Genomic DNA, 22,231 nt, shown 5'->3' with positions numbered 1-22,231 from the left:
CCATGGTGATCTCAGGACATATGTATGCCACCGATTTCTACAGCAGTTCGGAGCTGATGTTTCTAACTCTCATCTGTATGCAAAAAGAGCCAAAGAACTTCATATTGAAGACTGTCTTCTCCAAAATTCTGACTACAACTCTTGCCAAGGAAAACAATTAGAGCTCTGTCCCGATGGTGCAATATATGCTCCTTCCTGCTTCTAGCAAGTCTCTTACTACACTCCTAATAAACAGGCCAGAATTAAGCTTCTCTTTATGAACACTGAGAGCACAGTACAGATGCGGAGAAGGTGAACTTTCATTGCTTCAAACACCAGATTTTTGTTAGTTTCCATCTGCAAAGCGTCCCAGTTACTAGAAGAGAGTTTCACTTCCATTTTCGTTTTTAATGTGCACAGTAAACAATTCTGAAAGAGGCAAACTGAACTAAAGATATTTATGAAATGTTTCTGTAGAGTCAGTTTTCAGACTAGAATCCATGCCAAAGCCAGATAGTTTCATCTAAAATGTTTTCAACTGCACAAGATGCAGTGAAATGATCATTTTTATTCTGGTAAGCCTTTGAAACCTTTTTTTGGAGAGAAAAAAAAAAAAAAGAAACCACAAGCTCTGAAAAGTTAATTTCCCTCATCATCCTGCAAATAAGAGTGGCAGGGTCATATTTAAAGAATATTTAAAGCAATAATTTAGGTTACAAGACAATGGTTGTCTTGTTCTTGGCTGCTGCAAGAATGTTAATCTGCTGCTGACAGCATTTTGGGCATAGAAAACTAAGAATGGTAAAAAAAAAAAATCAAAAACAAAAAGTCATTGTAGTTTTATTAACTTCTGTCAGGAAAGAAATTTCAGCTTTAAGATAGCATTTAGGAGCCTGCAAACCAATGCAAATCAATGGAAGGAAAACAGTTTAATAAAATCCATTTACAAAGTGAGTGCCAGCAAGTATTCTGCAAGCCCTCGAGTTGAAAGCTTTCATTTAGCAACATCTCCCAAAAAACTTACTGTATAAATTACGATGCAGCTTACTACAACATTATGACATTCTCCTTTGAGTATTTTAACCTTATTCTTTCTGCATTAGCAATCACTTCAAACATTTGCACAAAACTGAAAACGAAGAGCTAATGGAAAACAGCATCTGCCAAGCTGTCTTGTTTCAAACAACACAACCGCAATGAGTTCCCCAGTTTAATTCCACCTGTTCACAGAGGTCCACTCCCTCCAAGGAAGTGTGGGGCAGGTGGGATGTCTAATTTAAACCTTCTGATTTGCAATCAGTGCCCCTAGGTCCCATATGAAAGAAACTACCAGTCTTCCTATAGTTGCCTCCTTTATAACATTCATGTTTTCAAACTGGTCTACTACATCCTCACCACCAATCCCTACCACCCAAAACCCACCTGGCTGCCACAGTGCCCCACATCCCTCCTTCCTTCCCTGACCCAGCCTGGGGTACATATGACCTTCACTTAACCAGTTTGTGAATTATTCTAGTAGAAAGTGTCAGTTTACTAAACTGAAATCGCTCAGCATGAGGAAGACACAGGCTGAAGGCCTAAACCACAGCTGTTAACGTGTATTGGCCTCAGCTTTCAAATAACTATGGCCACAGGGCAGGTCTTTTAAAAGGAAGGAGTCTCAATGCCTTTTCATACACAAAAGCATATATACAAGAAGTTCAGCCAGCTCTATCCAGACCTTTTCTAGTTTTTTATACCCTTTTCAAATGACGACAGTATGTATACTATCTTCCTTTCTTCACAATTTGTCATTTTTTCAGGAAGAAATATACCAGGCTTTTTCTAAAGGACAATCCACAATTACTCCCAAAATCAAAACTGTAACAGTCAACCAAGTTCCAGTTATACAGTTAAATTCAATACAAGCTTTTACTTGTATTGAGTATGAAAATATCCAATTCCTTCCTCCTCTCTCTTCCTCCCCAAGTGTATCGTTTGCTTTTGTTATTTTGTTTTGTTTTCCGCACTAAGACAGTCTCAGCTACCATTTCATTACCCTCTCACACAGTATCATGCAATACCTTCAGATACCTGTGCAGTCAACAGCAGTTTATGGCAGGGCCCCCTTCATCATCCCGTCATGCGTCAAACTTCCACTCACCCTGAAGCTAATTAGGATAACGCTCCATTTGTCATCATCCAGTACTTTGAAGATGCATAACTTCTCTTCCCATTAAGGTAACATTAGCTGTGACTGCTTATCACTCATCTGTAAGGAAACAGCAGTTTCTGTGGGTCTCGTAACAGGCCAGGTCGTGTACAGAGTCTCCATTTTGTTGAAGCAAGGAAATGTTACCACTCTTCAACACCGAGAGAAATTAGAGCCTTGACTACTGATCTCACGATACTATAAACACACAGACATGAGGCAGCATAATACAAGTATCTGAGTGCTTTTGTGACAAAAAAGGAAACGCCACAGATGTAGCTTCTTCAGAAAGATGTTTACTTAATAAAGGAAACAAACCAGTTATACTCAAATTCCTTTACGACAAAGATTAAAAGCAGTCAGATGAACTTAAGAGTTCAGATTGGCTCTTTTTTTTTCCTTTCAAGCTGATAAACATTTACAGTTCAATCAGAATGTAAGATGCCTTCCTTATCCTGTATTAATAAAAATCATATTTCATTAGTTTGCTTTATGTGATCAAATAGTTATGCCAAGCAAGCAATTTTGCTTTTGAGATAAGCTCTCTTACAATCAACTGGTAAAAACTGAGTTGGCTCCTGGAAGGTTTAATTTGAAAACAAAAATTTCTACTTGGCATGCATGTGCTCCTACTGAAATGGCCAACGCTACCTTCCTCCACCACTGTTGCCTTCTCACAGATGCTCTTATGCAGCAGTGCAGTGAAATGAAGCCAGGACCTGACCCTGCTAAAACACGAGTGACAACTACCGGCTCAGTGCATTCCCCTTGGACTACCTCAGCCACAACAACTTTGAAGAACTTGGGACAGACAGAATAGGCAGGGAGGAAGAAAACACAACAGGCACAAAGGAATACCCTCTTCTGCAGCAAGAGCCTGCACTGAGTTCAGCTGAAATTGATAACAAAGCCACATCCTTCAAAGACTGCAGAGTGACTCTCATTTGCCTGCAACGCAACCAAAGGAAAGCCAATTACAGGCACTGCAGTTTCCTCAGACCAAAACGAAAATATTCATTTAAAATGCAGTGTTGGGATTACATTCTAGAGAATAGAGGACACAGGTTCCTACATCAAAATAATGTCCTTGTCTCTCATCTATGAACTAACATATTATTCAGTCGTTACATGTTTAACCACCATACCCTCGGTGGCTATGCCAGCAGCGTTTCAGGAAATGTCTTCAGGGAACACAAACCAGACAGGAGAGAGGAAACTGAGTCAGCCATGTTCCCAAAAAACACTGACAAAAGTTAAGTCAAACATATACACATGTTTGGGAGGACAGTGCTGCCTTGATGCATTTCAACCTAAAAAATACAAGTAGACAAGGATGTAAAGACATTTTTTCCTTCGTATCACATCTTTATGTAAGCATCAGAGCTACATGATATTATAGTCTAATTTTTAATATTTAATGAAACAGTACACCATACTTACCATTAAAAAAGAAAACTGCCTTATTCTCACTTCAAAATCATTGGAGTCCAGGCAACAAAAACTAACAAGCCAACAGTACTTTTCATCCAGGCACACAACGCTACAGTAAGAAGTTATCTCGCAGCCTTCTATATATAGCAGTCTAGAATTAAAACCACACTAGAAGGAAGTCTCCTACTACGAATGATTAACTTCAGTATTTGTTTCAAAATCATCTCAAAGACCACAAAGTTTGGGTGTTTTTGTTTGTTAACAGTGTAATATTTCTTGCTTGCTGTTCTCCAAATACTAGGCGGCACTGCGAATTGAGGGAAAAGCAAACCAAGCTGGTCATTTCAGGCTATAACTACGGAGAAGCAACATAGAGTTATCTTAATCTGCTTTAGGTTAGGTGTACAACCTGACAATTCATCTGCTTACAGAAGTTAGTGAGGGTGCACATGGGAGGAATGAGTTTCAAATGAAATCCTATGGTTGGAACAAAGTGTCAGCAAATTAACAAAAGTTACCTTGATAAATTCCCAGCAAAACTCACCAAAGGCTTCTACATGTAAACAGAGACAATGGCATAAATATAAAAAACACTTGCTGAGCCATTCCCTTATTCATGAAGTACTACAAATGCTGAAAAAAAAGATGGTATGCTCAGAAGTTACCGATGACAAATCTCAATGGTCATCTAGTAGAGTTAATTGACATTAAGAACAAAATAACGTTGTGAAAATTCCCCATACTTGTAAAGAATTCCAAATTTTAAGTAATTCAGTTCACACAGTGACCTGACAGAACTGAGGAAAACCTATTCCTTCTCCTGTGTAGCGTTATTACGTGTGCTGAGTAATTTACATAAGACTAACCCCTTCCTTTATTCTAAACCACAAAGCAAGAAAGAACATTCATACCACACCTTCTTGTATGCAAAGTTCCAAATTTTAAGGAGAAAGTACCCAGAGTTTAGAAACCCAAAACGTCTTCACCAAAAAAAATGTTTGAATAATACTCTACCAAAGGCTGTTTGCTTTTAAACACCTTCAAATCATTTCAGATAAGGTGATGGTTTTTGCTGATACCAGTTTTGGAAGCTGAGCACACGTCAGCTTCTTACAACCGCAGAAACAAAGTACACAAAAAAATTGTGTATTAAAATTGTAACTGGACACAGTACCATAGGGCTGGGCCACTGTCAGTTGTGAATTGCTTCATGATAAAGAAGTAGGAAACAGAAAGCATGGCCTAGAGGAAGAGGGTCAAAGCTATCTTTGCATTCCTATAAACTCTAAGCTACAGCAGAAGTTAAAGCTTCACACAGTCCCAGTAGCCTCGACAACTGTTCCAATTTACCCAAGTTTCTGTGGTGCTGCCTGTGGTTTGCAATACAAGCCGCAATACTCAGTGACGCTGCCTTCTACCCCTGCACCCAGAGATCCCCAGAGAAGCACGATTCACCTGCAGGAGTGTAACACCGTCTGCATACAGAGGAAGTTTCCTCATGAGATAGCTAAAAATCGTTGCTAGAGACAGCAAGGATGAGATTTAGAAAAAAAAGAAAAAGCTGGTGGTTCCTACCTGTTAATTCATATTCTGCTGAGTCAACACTTATGTTAATGTTAGTGTTTACCGAAGTTTTTAACTGCTTTGGCAAGCACCTTATATGCAATTTCCATGATGATTTTTTTGTTAAAATTGTGGACTACTTCTCATTATACAGAATTAAACATCCCTCTAACAGGCCTCTGAAAGGTGCCGTGCTTTTGTGACTGGAAGAAAAAGGAGCAAGGTCCAAAGGGAGGAAAAAAGCATTAAAGAAACAGGAACAAACATCCTCCAGTTAAGTCTGAAGTGCTGGCAGAAATCAAGTAAACAAACGCAAGTTGTAGAGTACCCAGGCAATCATCCCATCCCATTTATGCTGATTCTCAATTATAAATATGCATTTTGTTTTATGCACCCTCCCCCTTGCAGAGATGCAAAGATAGTTTCCATGGCAACATGAGAGACTGGGGAGCATCCACCAAGGCAGAATAACACCAACTTATGTAACAGCTCGAAACTCACCTTTGTTTGGAAAACGCACAGGTGCTTATTTTAGGACAACACTTGTAATGATTATTTACTCCCAACACATACCATGTGTGGTCAAGATAAACATCTCAAGTTCCTGTATTTAAAAAAGCATTTCACAGATAAGATGCAGACTAATCCCACTGAAGTCTTCTTGTGCATCAGGGCTTCTGCAGCAAGTTTCAGAGTCAACTCTTATGTAAAATACCACACTTGACTCCTGAGAAGTTTTAGATAGTGCATTAAAAGCTACAGAAAGATTAAACCTGTAATCTTCCTAGCTTTCCCACAGCATCACAGATCTTTACAATATGTTCTTCTCCCCTGGTGCTGGTTGAGAACATATTAAATACAAAAGGACAAAGAGTGCAGCACACACGCTAAAAAAAAAAATAAAAGGATATCAAATTGTTTACTTCATACAAGCTTTTTTAAAGAGGAAACTGCATTTTTAGGCGTTTTCCGTAGCGATAGTATCATCATGAGAAATCTTAACGTGATCCACTGCCTCTGCCATCGGGTCCAGTTCTCTTTTGACAGATGCACAGCAGCTCAACCTACTTAGGATAGATAGTTAGAAGAAAATGAGTCATGCCCAAGTTGCGTAGGAGTAGCTAGCCGGAGCCTAGTAGGAGGTCCCCAGAAAAGCAGAGATTGCTTCAGAATGCTTACAGCTGAAAGAGCAATGCGAAAACCTGCTGATGGAGGGATGATCCTGAGTCAAAGAACTTCAAGTAACTGCACCGAAATGCAGTCAGAAAGCGACCGACAGCTTCAGGTCGGTATCATTTTAGTGGGGAAAGGACACAAATTTCTGTCCTCAGCCTAAATGACAAGAGCAGATCACAAAGAGCTTAGCTACAAGCATACATATAGAAGTAACAGAACAAAACAAGCTTGAGGTACTCAATTTTTGTCACTAGAAAAATCTACTGGCCTTAAAAAGCAGTCTGCTAGGGAAGCGACCAGTCCTGGAGCACAGTCGTACAAGATCAGTCAGTGCATGCACACATAATCCAAGATCATTTTGCTGCACGATCAAGATCACTACACATATGCTGGAGTGATAGCAAGCGTAAAGTCTCACACGTAACCACACCAACTTCTAAACAGATTATTCTAGCTAAAAAAGGTCACCAGAGCAGTTTCAGTCACCTTCAGATGCAATTACATGGGCAGGGAGGCTCATTTATTCACTTACTGCCATCACCACTGACCCCACCCACACAGCCCATCCTCCCTCTTCCTTGCACTGCTGCTGGCACTCAGAGCATGCCAGGAAAGAGTCTGATAAGAAAACCACTGCTTTTTGTTGCCCCTCTCACATTCCTGCAAGCTAACGCAGCAGTGCTCATCACAGCACTGGGGACAAAGAAAGCACAAAGCAGAAAGAGCAGGAAACTCCCTCCCTCCCGGTACCAGGATGTCCTCCTGCTTGCTCTCTTCCACTGATCCTGCTAGCATGGCCAGCTGGGGTCAGCTTCCAAAGAGAAAAGCCAGCCTTTGACAGCCACCCGCATTAGAATGGCTTCAATCAGTTACAAAGTTCCATAAAAAACAGTGTTTTACACAAACCTTCACTTCTCAAGTGCCAATGACAGAAATTTGGGGATCACAGAGCACTGAGACAACATGATGGGGCAGTTCCAGAATGGAAGCTCAGTGAATAAGGCAAATCTTTCACTTTGAGAAAACAGTTACATTGTGGCATCCACTGTTTCTGCAGTAAATACAATGTAGAGCTACAGTTAAGAATGGCCTAGCTAAATATTATAAGCTACTACTTGAGAGAATTTCATTAGCCAGATACATTTCCAGGTTCTCTGTCTTGCCTGACAGATGACCAGATTTTCTGATCATTGATTAAATTCAGACAAAAAAATAATAATAATAATCCTCCAGGATTGCAAAGCAGATAATAACAGAATAAACAGAATATGATAACCCACACTTATCTTCAAGGTCTGGATAAATGATTTCTTAAAACTTTCAATCAAATTAAAAGTAAACAAGCATGGACAGAATGAAGAGAAGATAACCTCACAGTATTCCAATCAGTGGAAACAGTTTCATTGATCTGATTTTTATAACTGTGACTAAACATCTTCAGATGCAACATATGTAGAGTTGTCATTTACAAGTTACGATTAAAAAGGCGCACGCACGCAAGTAGACAACAGTAACAAACGATTGAGTCCCTGAATAGCTGATAAAATATGGCTGTTTATAAAATCATAAAGTCATAAAATTACTTGCACATCCCTTTTCTGCCATGTCAGTATCTCTCTAGATTACCTTTGCCAGCTGCTCCTCTAACCCATTAAAAACCTTTAGTGATGGGATTTGTTGAACCATTTCTGTAATTTGAATGTTATTGGTAAAAACTTTCCAGTTGATATTTAACCTCAGTCGTCCCCCGTACAATTCACTTCCTCTTAACCCACCTCTTAACCACATTAGATGGAAAAAAAAATTTAAATCAATATCCTCTCTTGAACTAATTTCTTAGATAGTGACACACCCCTCCCACAGCCTTTTCCATCCCCCCAAATAAAGCAATACATCAGTCAGAGGCTAAGCCTCTCCATCCACATTGCTACTTCTGACTTTTTTGGCTTGTTTAATACTTGAGACTAGGCACAGAAGAGCAATGAAGAACAATAAATTAAGAGCTTTCTGTAATTTAAGCCAGATCAACACATCCCAGGATAGCATCCGCTTTTGCCAGCTGCATTATGTTGCTTGTTCAGATCAATTTGCAACCATCACTCCTGGATTATTTCCTACAGCTGTGCTGACTATACACCTACACTGTATTTGAGCATCTGAGAGTCCTCTGTGCACAGCATTTTATACTTCACAGACTTAACTTCTGGATTTTGCCTCTCAAGCCTATGGAATTTGATTTTCATTCTGTTTTTACCCAGCAGAGTGCTTGCAGTCCCTCCTAACTTGATGTCACATCTGCAAGTTAAAATCTTCAGAGGAAAGAACGAGAGATAATACAACTACAATCACTCCCTGCACACTCATCTGGTTCTCCCCCCGCTTTCAAGGCTTCTTCCTTCCGACTCTGCAGAGTAACTTCGAACTGTTTGGGTTAGCTACCAGACAGGCAGCCAATTCACACATTCAGCTCAAACACCAAACCCTGCAAGTGGATGAACGCAGAACTGTGTTGAAAACCTTCTAAAGATTAAAACTGATTCTCTGCTGGCTCTTAAACATACCTGATCCCCAGACCACGCTTACACATGTAACAGTAAATCCACTTGTGATGTGTTACATTTCTCACATGTATTTTCTCGCCAGATCCAGTGCAGGGGGGTGGGGGAGGGAGGCACCACAGCAGCTGACAAGCATCGCCGTGGTTTTACAGTCCAAAAATATTTTTAAAATACTTCTCCCTCCAAATTGACATTTCAAGATTGACCGAGCGTGAAACGCAGACAGCATCAGCACCAGGCATAGCGAGAACCACTTAATACCACCTACAACCAGATTAGTTATGTTCTGGGGAAAAAAAAAAAAAAAAAAAAAAGCCGATCCAACACGGCATTTCCCCAACACCCTTGGGAGGTGCGACTCCTGCTTCAGACTGCGGATGTTCCAACTTCCTTAGTTTCTGTGGCGAGCCAAACAAAAACCAGGCGACGGGGGGACCTCCGAAGCGCCCTGGCTAACGGAATAACCTAGCGAAAAGTAGCGATTTTGGCTCAGGGCGTTGGTGCTGCTGGGGCAGGAAGCGCAGCCCGCTTTGCTTCGCAGGGGCGGTGGGGTCGGCAGCTCCCCTCCCACCCCCAGCCGCAGGGCTCCCTCAGGGAGGCGTTGAGCGACCCGGGCAACTCGCAGCCCCCCTCCCACGGCTCCCCGGCTCCTCAGCCCCCCTCTCCCCGAGCCTGCGGACACACAGGTCCGTTACCGGGCGGCTCGGGGCCACCGGAGCCTGCCGCAAGGGAAAGAAAAATGGGAAAAAAGGGGGGAAAAAGGGGAAAAAAGGGAAGGGCAGCCCGGTAACGGACCGCAGGCAGCCGGCTGCGCCCCCCCAGCCCCGGGACGCGCTCCCCCCGTTACCTGCCACAACCGCCGCGGTGTCCGCCGCAGAGGAGGAGGAGGAGGAGGAGGAGGAGGCAGGGGGGCCGCCCGCCCGCGACCCCCGCCGCCCTCCCACCGCTGCCACCGCCGCCGCCGCCGCCTCCTGCTCGCCGCCCGCAGCGGCCAGGAGCAGCCCCGGCAGGAGCAGCCCCAGCAGGAGCAGGCGGGTGGGCAGCAGCGGCGTCCCCGCCGCGCCGCGCAGCGCTCGGAGCCCGCTCATGGGGGCGAGGGAGGGGAGAGGAGCTGAAGGATCCGGAGTCGCTCCGGAGCCGCTCCGCAGCCGCACCGCGCTGCAGCCGCCGGCCCCGCGCCGCTTCCGGCGGCCGCCACCGCCACCGAGCCGCCCGGGCGACACGTCACCGCGCCGTGACGTCACCCCAGGGGCGGGGCCGGGGCGGGCTGGCGCCGAGCGGGGGCGACATGGCGGGGGGGCGGGGGGGGCTGAGGGAGTCCCGGGGTCGGCTGCTGAGGTGGAGAGGGCAGGGTGCGGTGTGTGGAAACAGTTGGGTTAAAAGCGTGAAAAAATAAAGAGTTGAAAGCTTGTGTTATAAATTTAATATAAATATAACGTTCCTTATGCTTGGAGCCCCGTCAACTTGCCCTGGCCACAGCGGTGTTGCCCGAAGAGCGGTCGCCTGAGGAGGGTTGTCCAAAAGACGCAAAGGTGTGAGGGAAAACCTAAATTTGGCACACGCAGCCTCCTCAGGGCAGCCACAGAAAGGTGTTTGGAGTCTGGTCCCAAGCAACTTAAATCAGGAGCGCCAAGCCCTCGTGAGGGCTAAACCCTGATTTCACCGTGCTTAGGGCCTTGGCAAAAAAAAAAAAATCAAAAACCACTTTTACTCAAGTCATTTTCATCAAGCCACTGTGCAGGAATAAAATCCGTGTTGTGCCTTGTGCTGTCCAAAGCCACGGGATTATCAGACCCTCTGTCTTGATCCCTTCAACAATGAATAACAAGGCCTTCAAAGCCCACATCCCATGTAATACCGCAGATACACGACATAAAACAATGCGGCGTGGATGGTAAAAGCTATATAAACCTTGCCCTCACTATAAAATTAACTTACTGCAATCCACGAAGAAGTCACAGCAGAAGTATTTTTAAAGGTTCCTTGGAAAAGCCTCGACCTGCCTCGCAAACCCCACCGGAGATGGAGGCATCATATGCCTCGCAATCCCAAAAGTACAATCCCAAAAGCTCACTGTGCTGCCTCATAGAGCTGTTACATACAGCAGGAAATAACTTCTCAGCCACACAGTCAGCTTGCACACCCATTTCAGCCAAAACGTTTCAATAAAAACAACACGCACACAAAAACTTTAGTTACGTAGCATACAAAGATTTGGAAAATGCATCCAACGGTGACTTTGTGGCCTTAGCATGCAGCAGCCTTTAAAGACCAGCGGTATCTGAGCGGATCTGGTGCAGAGAGAACAATGAAACGCCCGCATCTTACGAAAGCTCGCTCGGCGTTGTTTGACTTTAGGGAGGGGAGCTGGAGCAGAGTAAATTCCCCAGAAGGAAACAAAGAAACCAGCTGTTATTTTAATTAATTAGGTAATTTTAAGATACAAAAAGAGACGTATTCATAAAGGGCACACGAAAGAGGCAAGTCTCTTGGATGAACGTGAACTGCTGTAACTGAGAGCTGCTGGAGTCAAAGGCTATGGGCTGCAGGAGTGCTGCAGAGAAATGCCGTGTGTCAGAATAGCTGTGAGCTGGGGACGCTAGCAGGGAGCACTTCACTGAAATGCTGCAGGTATGAAGCTGAAAACGATTCTCATTAAAAATCTTGCAAAATCGTTTTGTTTTCACCTGTTGATTTCAGCTACAGGGTCCCCAGACCAGGATGCCTGGGATGAATTGTTTCCAAGGAGCACATGTTTGGGAGCTGGGGGAGCCTGGTGCTGGTAGGCACCTGATGGTGAGGGGCACGTTGAGGGGGAACACCTCCAGCGGCCATCCTGCTTCGTCTCACATGGACTCAGCCACACCAGCTCAGAGCGAGGGCAGGTACTGGCCCCAGGCTGCAGCCTGACCCGTTAATCCACAGAAATTTAAGCACCTCGTGATTTCAGTGTGAGGACCCAAGTACAGCTGAGTGTCCTTGATCACAGGATCACAGAGTAACCTCTAGAGGTTATCTAGTCTAACCCATCCACTCAACCCAAAGAAATGCCTATGACCACATGCCAATTTGATTCTGGACTGTTGATCAGTACTCTTTGTGTAAAGTGATTCTGCCTCTTTTTCACCCACTTTGGAGTTATTGGATGCTGGATGAAAAGCACTGGTAAAATTGGGGTATGCTTCTCTGATCACATCATCTACAGAGCCAATCATCTCATCATAGAAAACAAACATGTTGGTAGCTCTGTGCTATTTTCTCCAAATCAACTCTTTGTCCTTCATCAGCCTGGAAATGGCTTCCAGAAAGATTTCCTTCATCATCTTCTCTGAGAGAGAGTCTGCACAAGGCTGTTTTTTTCCAGTATCTGGCAATCTCATCTGATTGCCACAGCTTTTCAGGGATGATAGGACCGGCACAATTTCATTAGTCAGCTTCCTCAGCACCTTCACGTGCACATCCTGTCCAGTCCTGTGGACTTGTATACATCTAATTTGCTAAAGTGACCCTAATGCAACCTTTCCCTAGAGCTGGTAATCTCTTCCCCCAAATTTTGCCTCTAGGCATAGAGGTCTGTGAGGCCTGAGGGCTGACCTTGATAGTAAATACCAAGGGAAAGAGGGCTTGGCATATCTCAGCCTTTTCTCTATCCTTCATCACTGGGTCACCTACTCCATTCATCAGCAGACCCTGTGGTTCTTGGGCTTGGTATGCTTGTAATGAAAACAATTGCAATGGTTTGTCTACACCCAGAGGCAGAGCCCAGCCTTCAGAAAAGGCTGAAACTGGTGTGAATGGAGAATGAATGGTAATGTAATGTCGGGGTGTGGAGGCAACAGATTGAGCACACTGCAACAACAGGGCCTGTGCTAATGGCACCCACGTTAGCAGATTATCAAGACCACAGCACATCTATGTGCAGTTTTACAAGACACCCAGATCTGGAGAAAAAGAGCAACGAACAAATCCAGATGACTCACAGAGGTGAGACAGAATAGAGATGCTATCACTATCAGCTCCTAAAGACTCCACAGGGTCATTTCCAAAATCTCCACACAGTTGCCAGCCTCAGAAGAACCCAGGAAACTTGAGGACTTCAAAGCTGGTGTCATTTGTCCTGTATGTAATTGCAAGGGATGCTGGACCTAGGCATGACGGTGCCATAGGTCTGGATGGGTGGCTTAAGCATCTCTGCCTTGGTGCCACATGGCTTTATGGATTTCCCAAACGTACATGTTCTGGTGCTCCTGAGCATGAAACTGTCAGGATGTGAATTTGAATTAAAGGTGTTTCACTGCAAATTCTTTTTTAAATAAAACCATTTTCCTCTCAAACCGTTCCGACACTGATATGTGGTACACTGCTCGTACAGTGTTGGAGTGGTATTTTCCATGATGTCAAAGAGCAAACTCTTTTTGCAAAGAGCAAACTCATCATCTCAAGGTCTAGAGTTAAGCCATTTATGTTACTTAGAGTCGTTATTCTTGATCAATATTGGACTTGTATAGTCTTGGTCAAATGTTCTGAATGTGCTTTGCTGTAAGGAAAACTCAAGATTTTTGAGTCCTGTCTCCCATTCTTTCATTGATCTTCTGAGCAGAAAGCTATCTTTTCTTTTTTTTCTTTTTCCTTTTTTTTTTTTTTTTTCCATAGTCTGTATTTTACTGCTTGGAGTTGTCATTTCCATCTACAATTTGCAATCAGCAAATTTTATCCACCTTGCTTACTTGCACACATTGATTTATCTGAATAGGGAAAGGAAATTTATCTGAATAGAGAAAGGAAATAATCTTCAGAGTTGCTTAATGCCCACAGTGCTTTCCAATAGCTACATTTGGCCAGTCCTAGAAGACCCTGGAAGCAGGTTTGAACAATAGAGCAAAAAAAAAAAAAAAAAAACTTTTTCTGCTATTTGGTGCTATTTACAGTCTCTCCAGCTAACAAGATGAGAATGGTCTGGGTATATCTGAGGACTCAAAAGGAAAAATATTAACCATATACAGAAACAGGCTGATAATAAGAAATACAAAGAAACCTGGGGGACAAAACAGAAGCATATCACAGACTGAAAAAAAAAAAAAAGAAAAAAAAAAAAGAGGAAGGAAGGTTATATAACAGAAAAGACGTAAAGCAAATGCTTAGGTAGAAATGAAGGCAATCAGATTTGCTTTTTAAAAACATTTCAAATACAAAATCAACAGTAAATTCATGTATATTCAAATAAATTATGACCACCAGATTACTGGTAAATTGTCTAAAGAGCAATTAATTCCACAAATACCATGAAAAGAAACAAGCACTTTCAATTTTGAGAGTAAAATTCAATAGTCTTCTTGACTAGAGAAGTTATTCATATCTTTACCCAAATTATACAAAATCACGCCTCCAAGTTCTCTGATTTTGTGTGCTGATAAAATCTTGAGCAAATATGGAATTTTATAGTCTTTATATTTGCCACGATGATAGGATTAGTTTAGGACCCCATTCTCAGTTGTTGCTGAGTTACTGAAGTTTATATTTTGAGGAAGGAAGGCTGTTAACTGCAGAGAAAACTACAGTAAGTATTATAAATGGTCCTGTATTCCCAGCCTTTAATGGACTAAGAAATTATGGGCCATAGATATTATCAAGTTCCAATAATGAAATTGGAACCGAGAGAATGGAAGTAAATTAAACGTTCTCATCTGATGAGCGTATTAGCCCTTATGATCTTCTTATCAAGGGAGCTAGGCATCTCTCAAATGAGCAAATTGCCTGGTAATAACCTAAAATGCTGTAAATGACAAAATCTCTTTCAATCAGTGAGAAGGAACAGTCATTAAGTGCAAGCTAGGGCTATAGTTCTGTGAGAAATTGTTGATTATGTCTCCTCATTTTATTTTTTTTTCCCCAGTGATAGTATTATCAGCAGTATTGCAGATTCTTTTCTCTCACACTTAAAGAATAAAATAAGTACAAAAAAATCTTGAAGAACCCAGAACATTCAGCAAATGCTTGTTGCGGCTGCATCTCCCATTAGCATGGAAGCTTTGCTTATGTTTTGTTTTTCAATCTGTTGAGCTCTTTATGGGAGCAAAGATGCCATTTCAGCTACTAGATGTAGTCTAGGCAGACTGGAGTTGGATTTTGTTTAGTTCAAAAACAAACAAAGACTCAATCTGTTTATGCAATACCTTGAGGCATATCCGGAGATACCAAATCTGAAGGAAAACAATGGCAGAACGAGTGACTAAAATATCTGAGGCAGCACTTTAATTTCTGGAATCTGTAGTAGGAGCCAAGCAGCTTGCCAGGGCACAACCGTATTAGCAATGGAGGAGCAGGAATCTTCCTATCTGTCTGATTATTTGGTGTGACAGTTGGATTACAACAAAAAGATGGGTTGTTATATGTTTTGACAGCTACAGAAACATTCAAGAATAACACAAAAACAGCTGTGGAAATTAGCATATTACAGCTTAGGGTGGTCAGAAGTATGTTTATCTGCCAAGGGACAACCTTGGAGAGCTAGCTAGATATTATTAAGTCCCTTTCTTCATCTGATATACTAAGAGCATGCACCTCACTATACTCTTTTTTTTCTTTATTTTATTTTTTAACCCAAGATTGGGTGCCAGATTGTAAAAGTCCAGACATTTTATTCATTTTTTTAAGAGGGCTTTGACTGTGACAATTTTGCATCTCCAGTAAAGTCATATTCAGTTCATTTGCAAACCTGTCTTTAAATAATCAATATGAATATTTTTAAGATTTAATGATCGGTAATATTACACAACCAATCAACATACTAAAATAACGTGCTGGCCATCCTTCTGTTTTCATGTTATATGTAAATTCAGCCCATTTCAAGACAGAAGTGGTAGCTTCTCACTCTTTAGTGAGATGACTTACTAAAAAAGGCTATCTCGGAGGGAAGGGTGTACAAATAATTTAATTGCCATATAAAAAAGAATCCCAGTATGTACATAATCTTTCTTTCACTTTCTCTAAATCTCAGTAAATCTCTAAATCTACACATACCGGGAGCTGAGACAGAAAGTGCTTTGTGTCTGCCTATTCCTTCCTGCTAGACAGCAAACAAGGAAAAAAAAGTACAACCAGGAGATGACAGAGTCACTACTGTAGAGGACTAGCTTTTATTTTAAACTAAGCATGCCGACCACCACAACCACCACAAAAAACTAAGACTAAAAGTTACAATAAATTAAAAAAAAAAAAAAAAAAGACTTTGGGCATACTAATTAGCATATACTCATATGTTCACAGCAAGTAGTGAAGACTGCCTCTTGGGGCATGTTTGGGGATGTTTTCACTAGGAGAAAAAGTTCCTACTCACTTGTAGCTGGAACTGTTTGGGATGGAGTCTGCCTGTTCTGGCTGGTAGAGGTGTGCTGAGGAATTGGCTGTAACCAAGGGAACTGCTGCATTAAAACCAATGTGTGCAGTAACTTTCATTATTTTTGTCTGTCTAAATAAATAGCCAAAGCCCTGTTAGCTTCTAATGCAGAGAGGTGTTCTTTATCTTACTGAGTGGGGTCTAAGAAAACGCTGTCAGCTCAGTTGTTTAAAATGGAAATCTTTCACCCCTTTAAGTAAATATTTGGGATAAGAACAAAGAATATTATGACCTCATGAGCAGGCAAGAAGGAAGTGATCGGAGATTTGCTTCAAATGTGGTTCTGGTAGTTTTAGCAGCTGTTGATTGAAAGGTTGGACAAGCAACCACTCATTCGGTGGCCAGAACTTGAGTGAAAAGGAGATTATATTCTCATGATCTATGACTGGAAGATAAAAAGCCTAGTGAATGTGTACATTGTTTGTAAATACAACTATATTATCAGTTGTTTTGTAGTAAATTGAAATGGCTGCTCTGAGGTCACAGCAATCAGATTATTTCCTGGAATTTCGGAAGGCAAGCCGCACATCCTGTAAACAGCAGCTCTCCCTAGATCCATCAGACTGCTATGGCGCGTGCGATGTGTCACACACGAGTGTCACCACGAGTGATGTGTCACACAACAAATATGATCATTCTGCAGAGGCAGAGATAGCTAGTCTCAGATCACTGAGGAAGTTGAAGGTGATATGGAAACTACTGCTGAGAAAGTCAAATAACAGATATTTTGTCTTTGTCTTGCTTTATTTTTATTTTTTAATTGTTTGGTTTAGGCAATAGGAAAAAAAGCATTGAAGGGCATATTCTCAGTTACAAGAACACTGGAAACGGATTGACTTCCTACTTTCAAATACAACCTTGGGAATTTGGCATTATGACACTACAAACAGCTATATTTCTCAGGGAGAAAAAAAAAAAAAAAAAAGTGAAAGCAAAATTTCATCTATAACTTACATCTTCAGAAATAGTACATGTGCAGTTCATTTTTGTTGCTGCTTGCTTTGCAGGTTGTGATACTTGGAGGTTGTGTGCAAGGTACTAGTCTTTCCTGAGCACTGGATTTGAATGACCTTCATGATTTTCCTCAGATTTTGACTTTTTTATTCTCTAATCTGCCTTCATGACAAAACTGGGAGAGTTCTGGTTAGTGGTAGGACAAAAAATGTTCTGCATTTATTGATGAAGTTTGTCAGCTTTCTCTGATATAACCTGTATAGGATTTATCTACATCTATTTAATGAGTTTCAACAGTTTTTTGTAAACTGTTCATGCTGGTTAATGGGAAAATACAGAGAAGAGTTCAACTAAAAGTTAGATATCCAAATCATTGTACTGGGTTTACGTTGCAAGATTTTGGTAGCAGGGGTCTGCAGGGCCCAGCTCTGTGAGCAGAGCCCAGCAGCTGCCTCATGTCAGGTCAGAGCCAGCTCCACCCGGCTCCAAAGGGACCTGCTGCTTCCCAGAGCTCAGCCAGTGAGCAATACTGGTTGGGCCTCTGGGAGAGCAGACTGAAGAAAGGGAAAAAAACTGTTGTGCCACAGCAGCTGGGAGAGAGGAGTGAGAAAATGTGAGGGAAATAGCCTTATAGACACCAAGGTCATTGCAGAAGGAGGGTAGGAGGTGCTTCAGGCATGGAGCAGAAGCTCCCCTGCGGCCTGTGCAGAGGCCCCTGGTGGAGCAGGCTGTTCCCGTGCAGCACATGGGTCCCACATGGAGCAGATCTCCATGCTGCAGCCCATGGAGGAGCCCCTGGTGGAGCAGGTGGTTGTGTCCTGGAGGAGGCTGCGGCCCATAGAGAGCCCCTGCAGGAGCAGGCCCCAGGCTGGAGCTGCAGCCCGTGGAGAAGAGCCCATGCAGGAGCAGGGGTCTGGGGGGAGCTGCCACCTGTGGGGGACCCGTGCTGGAGCAGTTTGCTCCTGGGAGATGGACCCCATGCTACGGAGCCATGTGGGAGCAGTTCTTGAAGAGCTGCTCCCTGTGGGAAGCCCACACAGGATCAGTTCAGGAAGGACGGCATCTCATGGGAGGGACCCCACGTGGAGCAGGGACAGGGAGTGACTGTGAAGGAGCGGCAGAGGTGAAGCATCAGAGACTGACCACAGCCCCCATTCCCCATTCATCTGCACCACTCGGGGGAGGAGGTTGATGGGGGAAGGTGTTTTTAGTTTGCTTTTAGTTTCTCCCTGTTCTGGCCTGTTAGTAATAGGCAATAAAATAAATTACTCTCACTACACTGAGTCAGTTTTGCCCATGATGATAACTGGTGAGTGATCTCCCTGTCCTTGTAGCAGCCCTTGAGCCCTTTTCCATCATAGTTTTTCCCCTCTTCATTTGAGGACAGGGAGTGACAGAGCAGTGTGGTGGAGTCCAGCTGCCCAGCAGTGTGAAACCACCACAGAGACAGTCAAATCCTGATCACTTTAGAATCAATAGAGAGAGACTGGAACTTCCAGAAGGTTGTTCATTTCATACTAAAACAAATGTCTGAGATCAGATAACTTTTCTTTTGAAATATTTGTTTCAGTCTACTGGCCATAAAGGGAACCTTGAAAAACTATTTTAGTAATTTAACTGCTGCACTTTGGGGAGAAGAAAGGAGATGGGAGAAGAGAGAAGGGGAGGGGAGGGAAAGAGAGGAGAGGAATCAATACTTTTAGGCCTTACTGAAGTATTACTACTACTACTGTTACTTACTGAAATACTGGAAAACAACAACAAGGATGAATGCTTACAGCTTACTTACACATCCAGTAGCAATGAGTAAATCTATTCTGATGATTTCCTATTTGTCATCATATTTACACCTCAGTTAGTTCAGAAGATATATTCAGAACCAATCCTGAAGGACTAAAGAGAGACTCAGAGAAACATTTGGCTCCAGAGATGCATTCCCAGTGGGATTAGCTGTGCTAACACCAGCAATGTTCTGCTTCATCAGGAACTAGGATTTGTGGTCCTTCAGAACTAAGAGTTCAGTATCACGCCAGGACTGATACCTTCTGTGCAGTCTTGATATTTTTATAATCTGACAAAGAAGGGCAAGCTCAAGAAACAGCTACCAAACAAAGAAAAAAAAATAGGTTTCTAATGTCTCCTCAATGGTGAAGATTTGAGGTAGTTGTGAAACCTGTCCAGAGTTACTGGAGAGACATGGCAGCAAACCACAAACTATGACAGTGGGTGTTGTTCCTTAAAGCAGGTTAGTTGCCTTGTCCTGGGAGTCTTTAAGCTGGACAGGAGAGCATGACATGAGGTGCACTTAAATCCTGACAGCACCCCCTTTTAGATCTAACAAATGGCCTGTAAAGTCACAACACTGAAATAAAAGGAATAGTAAATTTTTAAAAGAAATACTATGAAGGAAATAAAAAGCTAGCTTTAATCCTTACTAAAATCTTAATACTGCAGTGGGTCTTTAAATAATGTCTCTGTCCCATAATAGCCCTGCCTTTGAATGGCCCAGTCCCACCAAAAGCAGAGCATACAGCCTTGACCTGTTTGCATTGGAACAATTTCCCCAGCAGTATCAATAACCATCTCCCTGTCTAAATGTCTGGCCTGAAGTCAGCAAAGAGATATCCACCCTGCACTTGCTATTTAATAATCTCACCACACTGTTTTCTGAAAGGGGGCAAAATTTCAGTCAAGAGCAAATTGAAAAGATGACTTACATTTGCATCGAGAATGCACTCATTGCAGTTGGGCTGGCTGCAGTTTTCTGAGAGATCTACAGGAAATTCTACAAAAAGAACAAAAATTAAGGCTGGTTCGGCTGAGAATAGTCTTGATTGAACTGTGGAACATGTGAACAGGAAGCCTATCTCTTTATGAAGTCTTACTCCTTATTGGAAAAAAAAAAAAAAAAAAAAGTTTATTTAAGAACTTCAAGAGTCTGATCGATCGTTAAGAATGTCACCACTACCAGAGACCAGGAAGTATCTGACAAACTAGAAAAATGTCTATAGCTCCTAACATCACAAATTGCTATTGTACACACCATGTAAGATGATCTTTGTGTTACTATTTACCCAGATTTCAAAGTTCTCCATTGGTTCTCTGGAAAAGATACTTTTATTACTTTTATTTTGCCCTTTCCTTATGTTCTGGAACATTGCATAAACATCTACTGTACACAAAACAGTTTATTTGTAGGAACTAGCATCTTGACCCTTCCTTTTACATAAGTCAAGTAACACGGATGAGTTTTACGAATAGTATAATAATGGGAATATTTTAATTACCTGCTTGAAAGTTAGTACATACACTGTTGTGTGTGACTTCTTTTAAAGCCATGCTACTGAATATGGCCTCAGACAGGTTTTTTCCAACTTTGAGTGAACACGTAGGCTAACAACCAGCTTGAGAAGATTTGCAGTGTTTATCGTGCTTGTAAATTCACTGCTTCTCTCTCTCTCTCTCCTCCTAATGGAAAACCTGACAGAAACGCAGAACATCCTTTCTCCACACTGTTTCTCCAACTTTACATCCAGAAATGTGACACAGGATTATCAAGAAAACACCCTGGGCAGCAGCCCCTGCTGTTTCAGGATGACAGCACTGACAGGAAGGTCTTTGATGGATTTGACTTTCTAACATTTCAAACCTCTTGATCTTTATTAACCTAGATTGCTATAAAGCCCAAACATCTACTACTTTCATCTTCTCATGCTGTGTTTGCAGGTCTGAATACTGATTACCTGCCTAAATAAATACCTGCTGTAAAGCGACTCTCCAGTGTAATACTCGCCCTTATCCATATCACCACCTAATGCAGGAATGGACTGATACCGAATCTTTAAAGTCTTTCCAGCATTTCTTCATAACTGATTAGAAATAATATCTTTCTAATGGAAAGATAAGTCCTAATCAGAAATGTGTGTTTTCTTTAAGCTCTAAAATGTAATTCACAGTGGCAAGAAAGCCAAATTATACAAAACTATGTAAGGATAATGAATGCCATAAAAAGGAGAAGAGGAGGTAAAGCTCTAAACGAGAAAATATCAAGTGGTAAAAGTTTGAATTCCAAAATATATACAAATATGTCAAAAATATATTTTCTCCTTCATATGTTTCAATATTTACTCCAGCTTTTAAATTAAAAAAAAGAATTCAGGAACACCTTTTCACCTTTTTATTGACATTCATGCTGCATGAAGATGCAATGTGAAGTCAGTAGAAGAAAGTGTACTTTGTTAAATGTACAAATCATGAATAGCCAGCCCCTTTCTGTGCTGCAGAGACATTCTACAGAGTTTGCACACTTTTTTTTCCACAAGCCTTTCATTTCAAGAATCCCTTTCCACTGGTGTGATAGTGAAGCAGAAGTTGGAGACAGGCTCTCCTGCCTCAGTGCTCAGGGTGCGGGCCGCTAATACCAATATTACTGCTTTCCCATGTCTGGCACTGAACTGTACATCTTCGGAAACTGGTTATGGCAAGATGTGGTGGTCAGAACATCTCCAGTGTATCACAAACTAAAATTAAATTTCTAAATATGTCCTTATGTTGGAAACTGTAGAGCAAACTTCACCACTAACATCAATGCTGAAAGCAACCGGAACTTCCTTCACAAGCTGTAACACTGCCAATTTTCCAGTCAGAGTTTGATGTCAGTGTTAATGAACCAGAATTGGGCTTCAAAGCAATGCCTCTGTTTTTGTAACCCAGAAGCACTAGGAAAAAAAAAAGAGAGAGAGAGAGAGAAAAGGGAAAATCTTGTGACGCTAGACAAATAACCAAACAATTGTAGATCATAATTCTGAACATACAGAAAATTAAATACTATTGCTTTTTACAACATATATTTGTGGTGATTTCCTATTCACTACTGGACTCATTAACTGCATAACTTAACCTTAAATATTACTTTTCAGAAAACAAATACAGAATGTATTATTCATTGAATAAACCACTGTTGAATAAAGTGAGCTATCAGAT

At 42.0% G+C, this 22,231-nt stretch overlaps 1 protein-coding gene across 4 annotated transcripts in view; it reads right to left on the bottom strand.

Moving 5' to 3' along the window:
- Positions 1–10,131, bottom strand: part of STIM2 (stromal interaction molecule 2) — a 62,809-nt gene extending 52,678 nt beyond the window's left edge. For 2 of the 4 annotated variants that reach the window (XM_068680068.1, XM_068680071.1), the window contains exon 1: positions 9,746–10,130. In XM_068680068.1, the coding sequence (XP_068536169.1) occupies positions 9,746–9,986 (241 nt within the window). In that variant the 5' untranslated portion in view covers positions 9,987–10,130. Of the gene's footprint in view, positions 1–9,745 lie in introns of all 4 variants that reach the window. The other 2 variants (XM_068680070.1, XM_068680069.1) reach the window with 2 other exon arrangements.
- Between the last annotated feature and the right edge of the window lie 12,100 nt (positions 10,132–22,231).

The sequence above is a fragment of the Anas acuta genome, chromosome 4 (genome assembly GCF_963932015.1).
Source record: "Anas acuta chromosome 4, bAnaAcu1.1, whole genome shotgun sequence".
In the NCBI taxonomy this organism is placed as follows: domain Eukaryota; kingdom Metazoa; phylum Chordata; class Aves; order Anseriformes; family Anatidae; genus Anas; species Anas acuta.
Note: the sequence above shows the minus strand (reverse complement) of the source record. Positions and strands in the feature narration are given on the sequence as shown.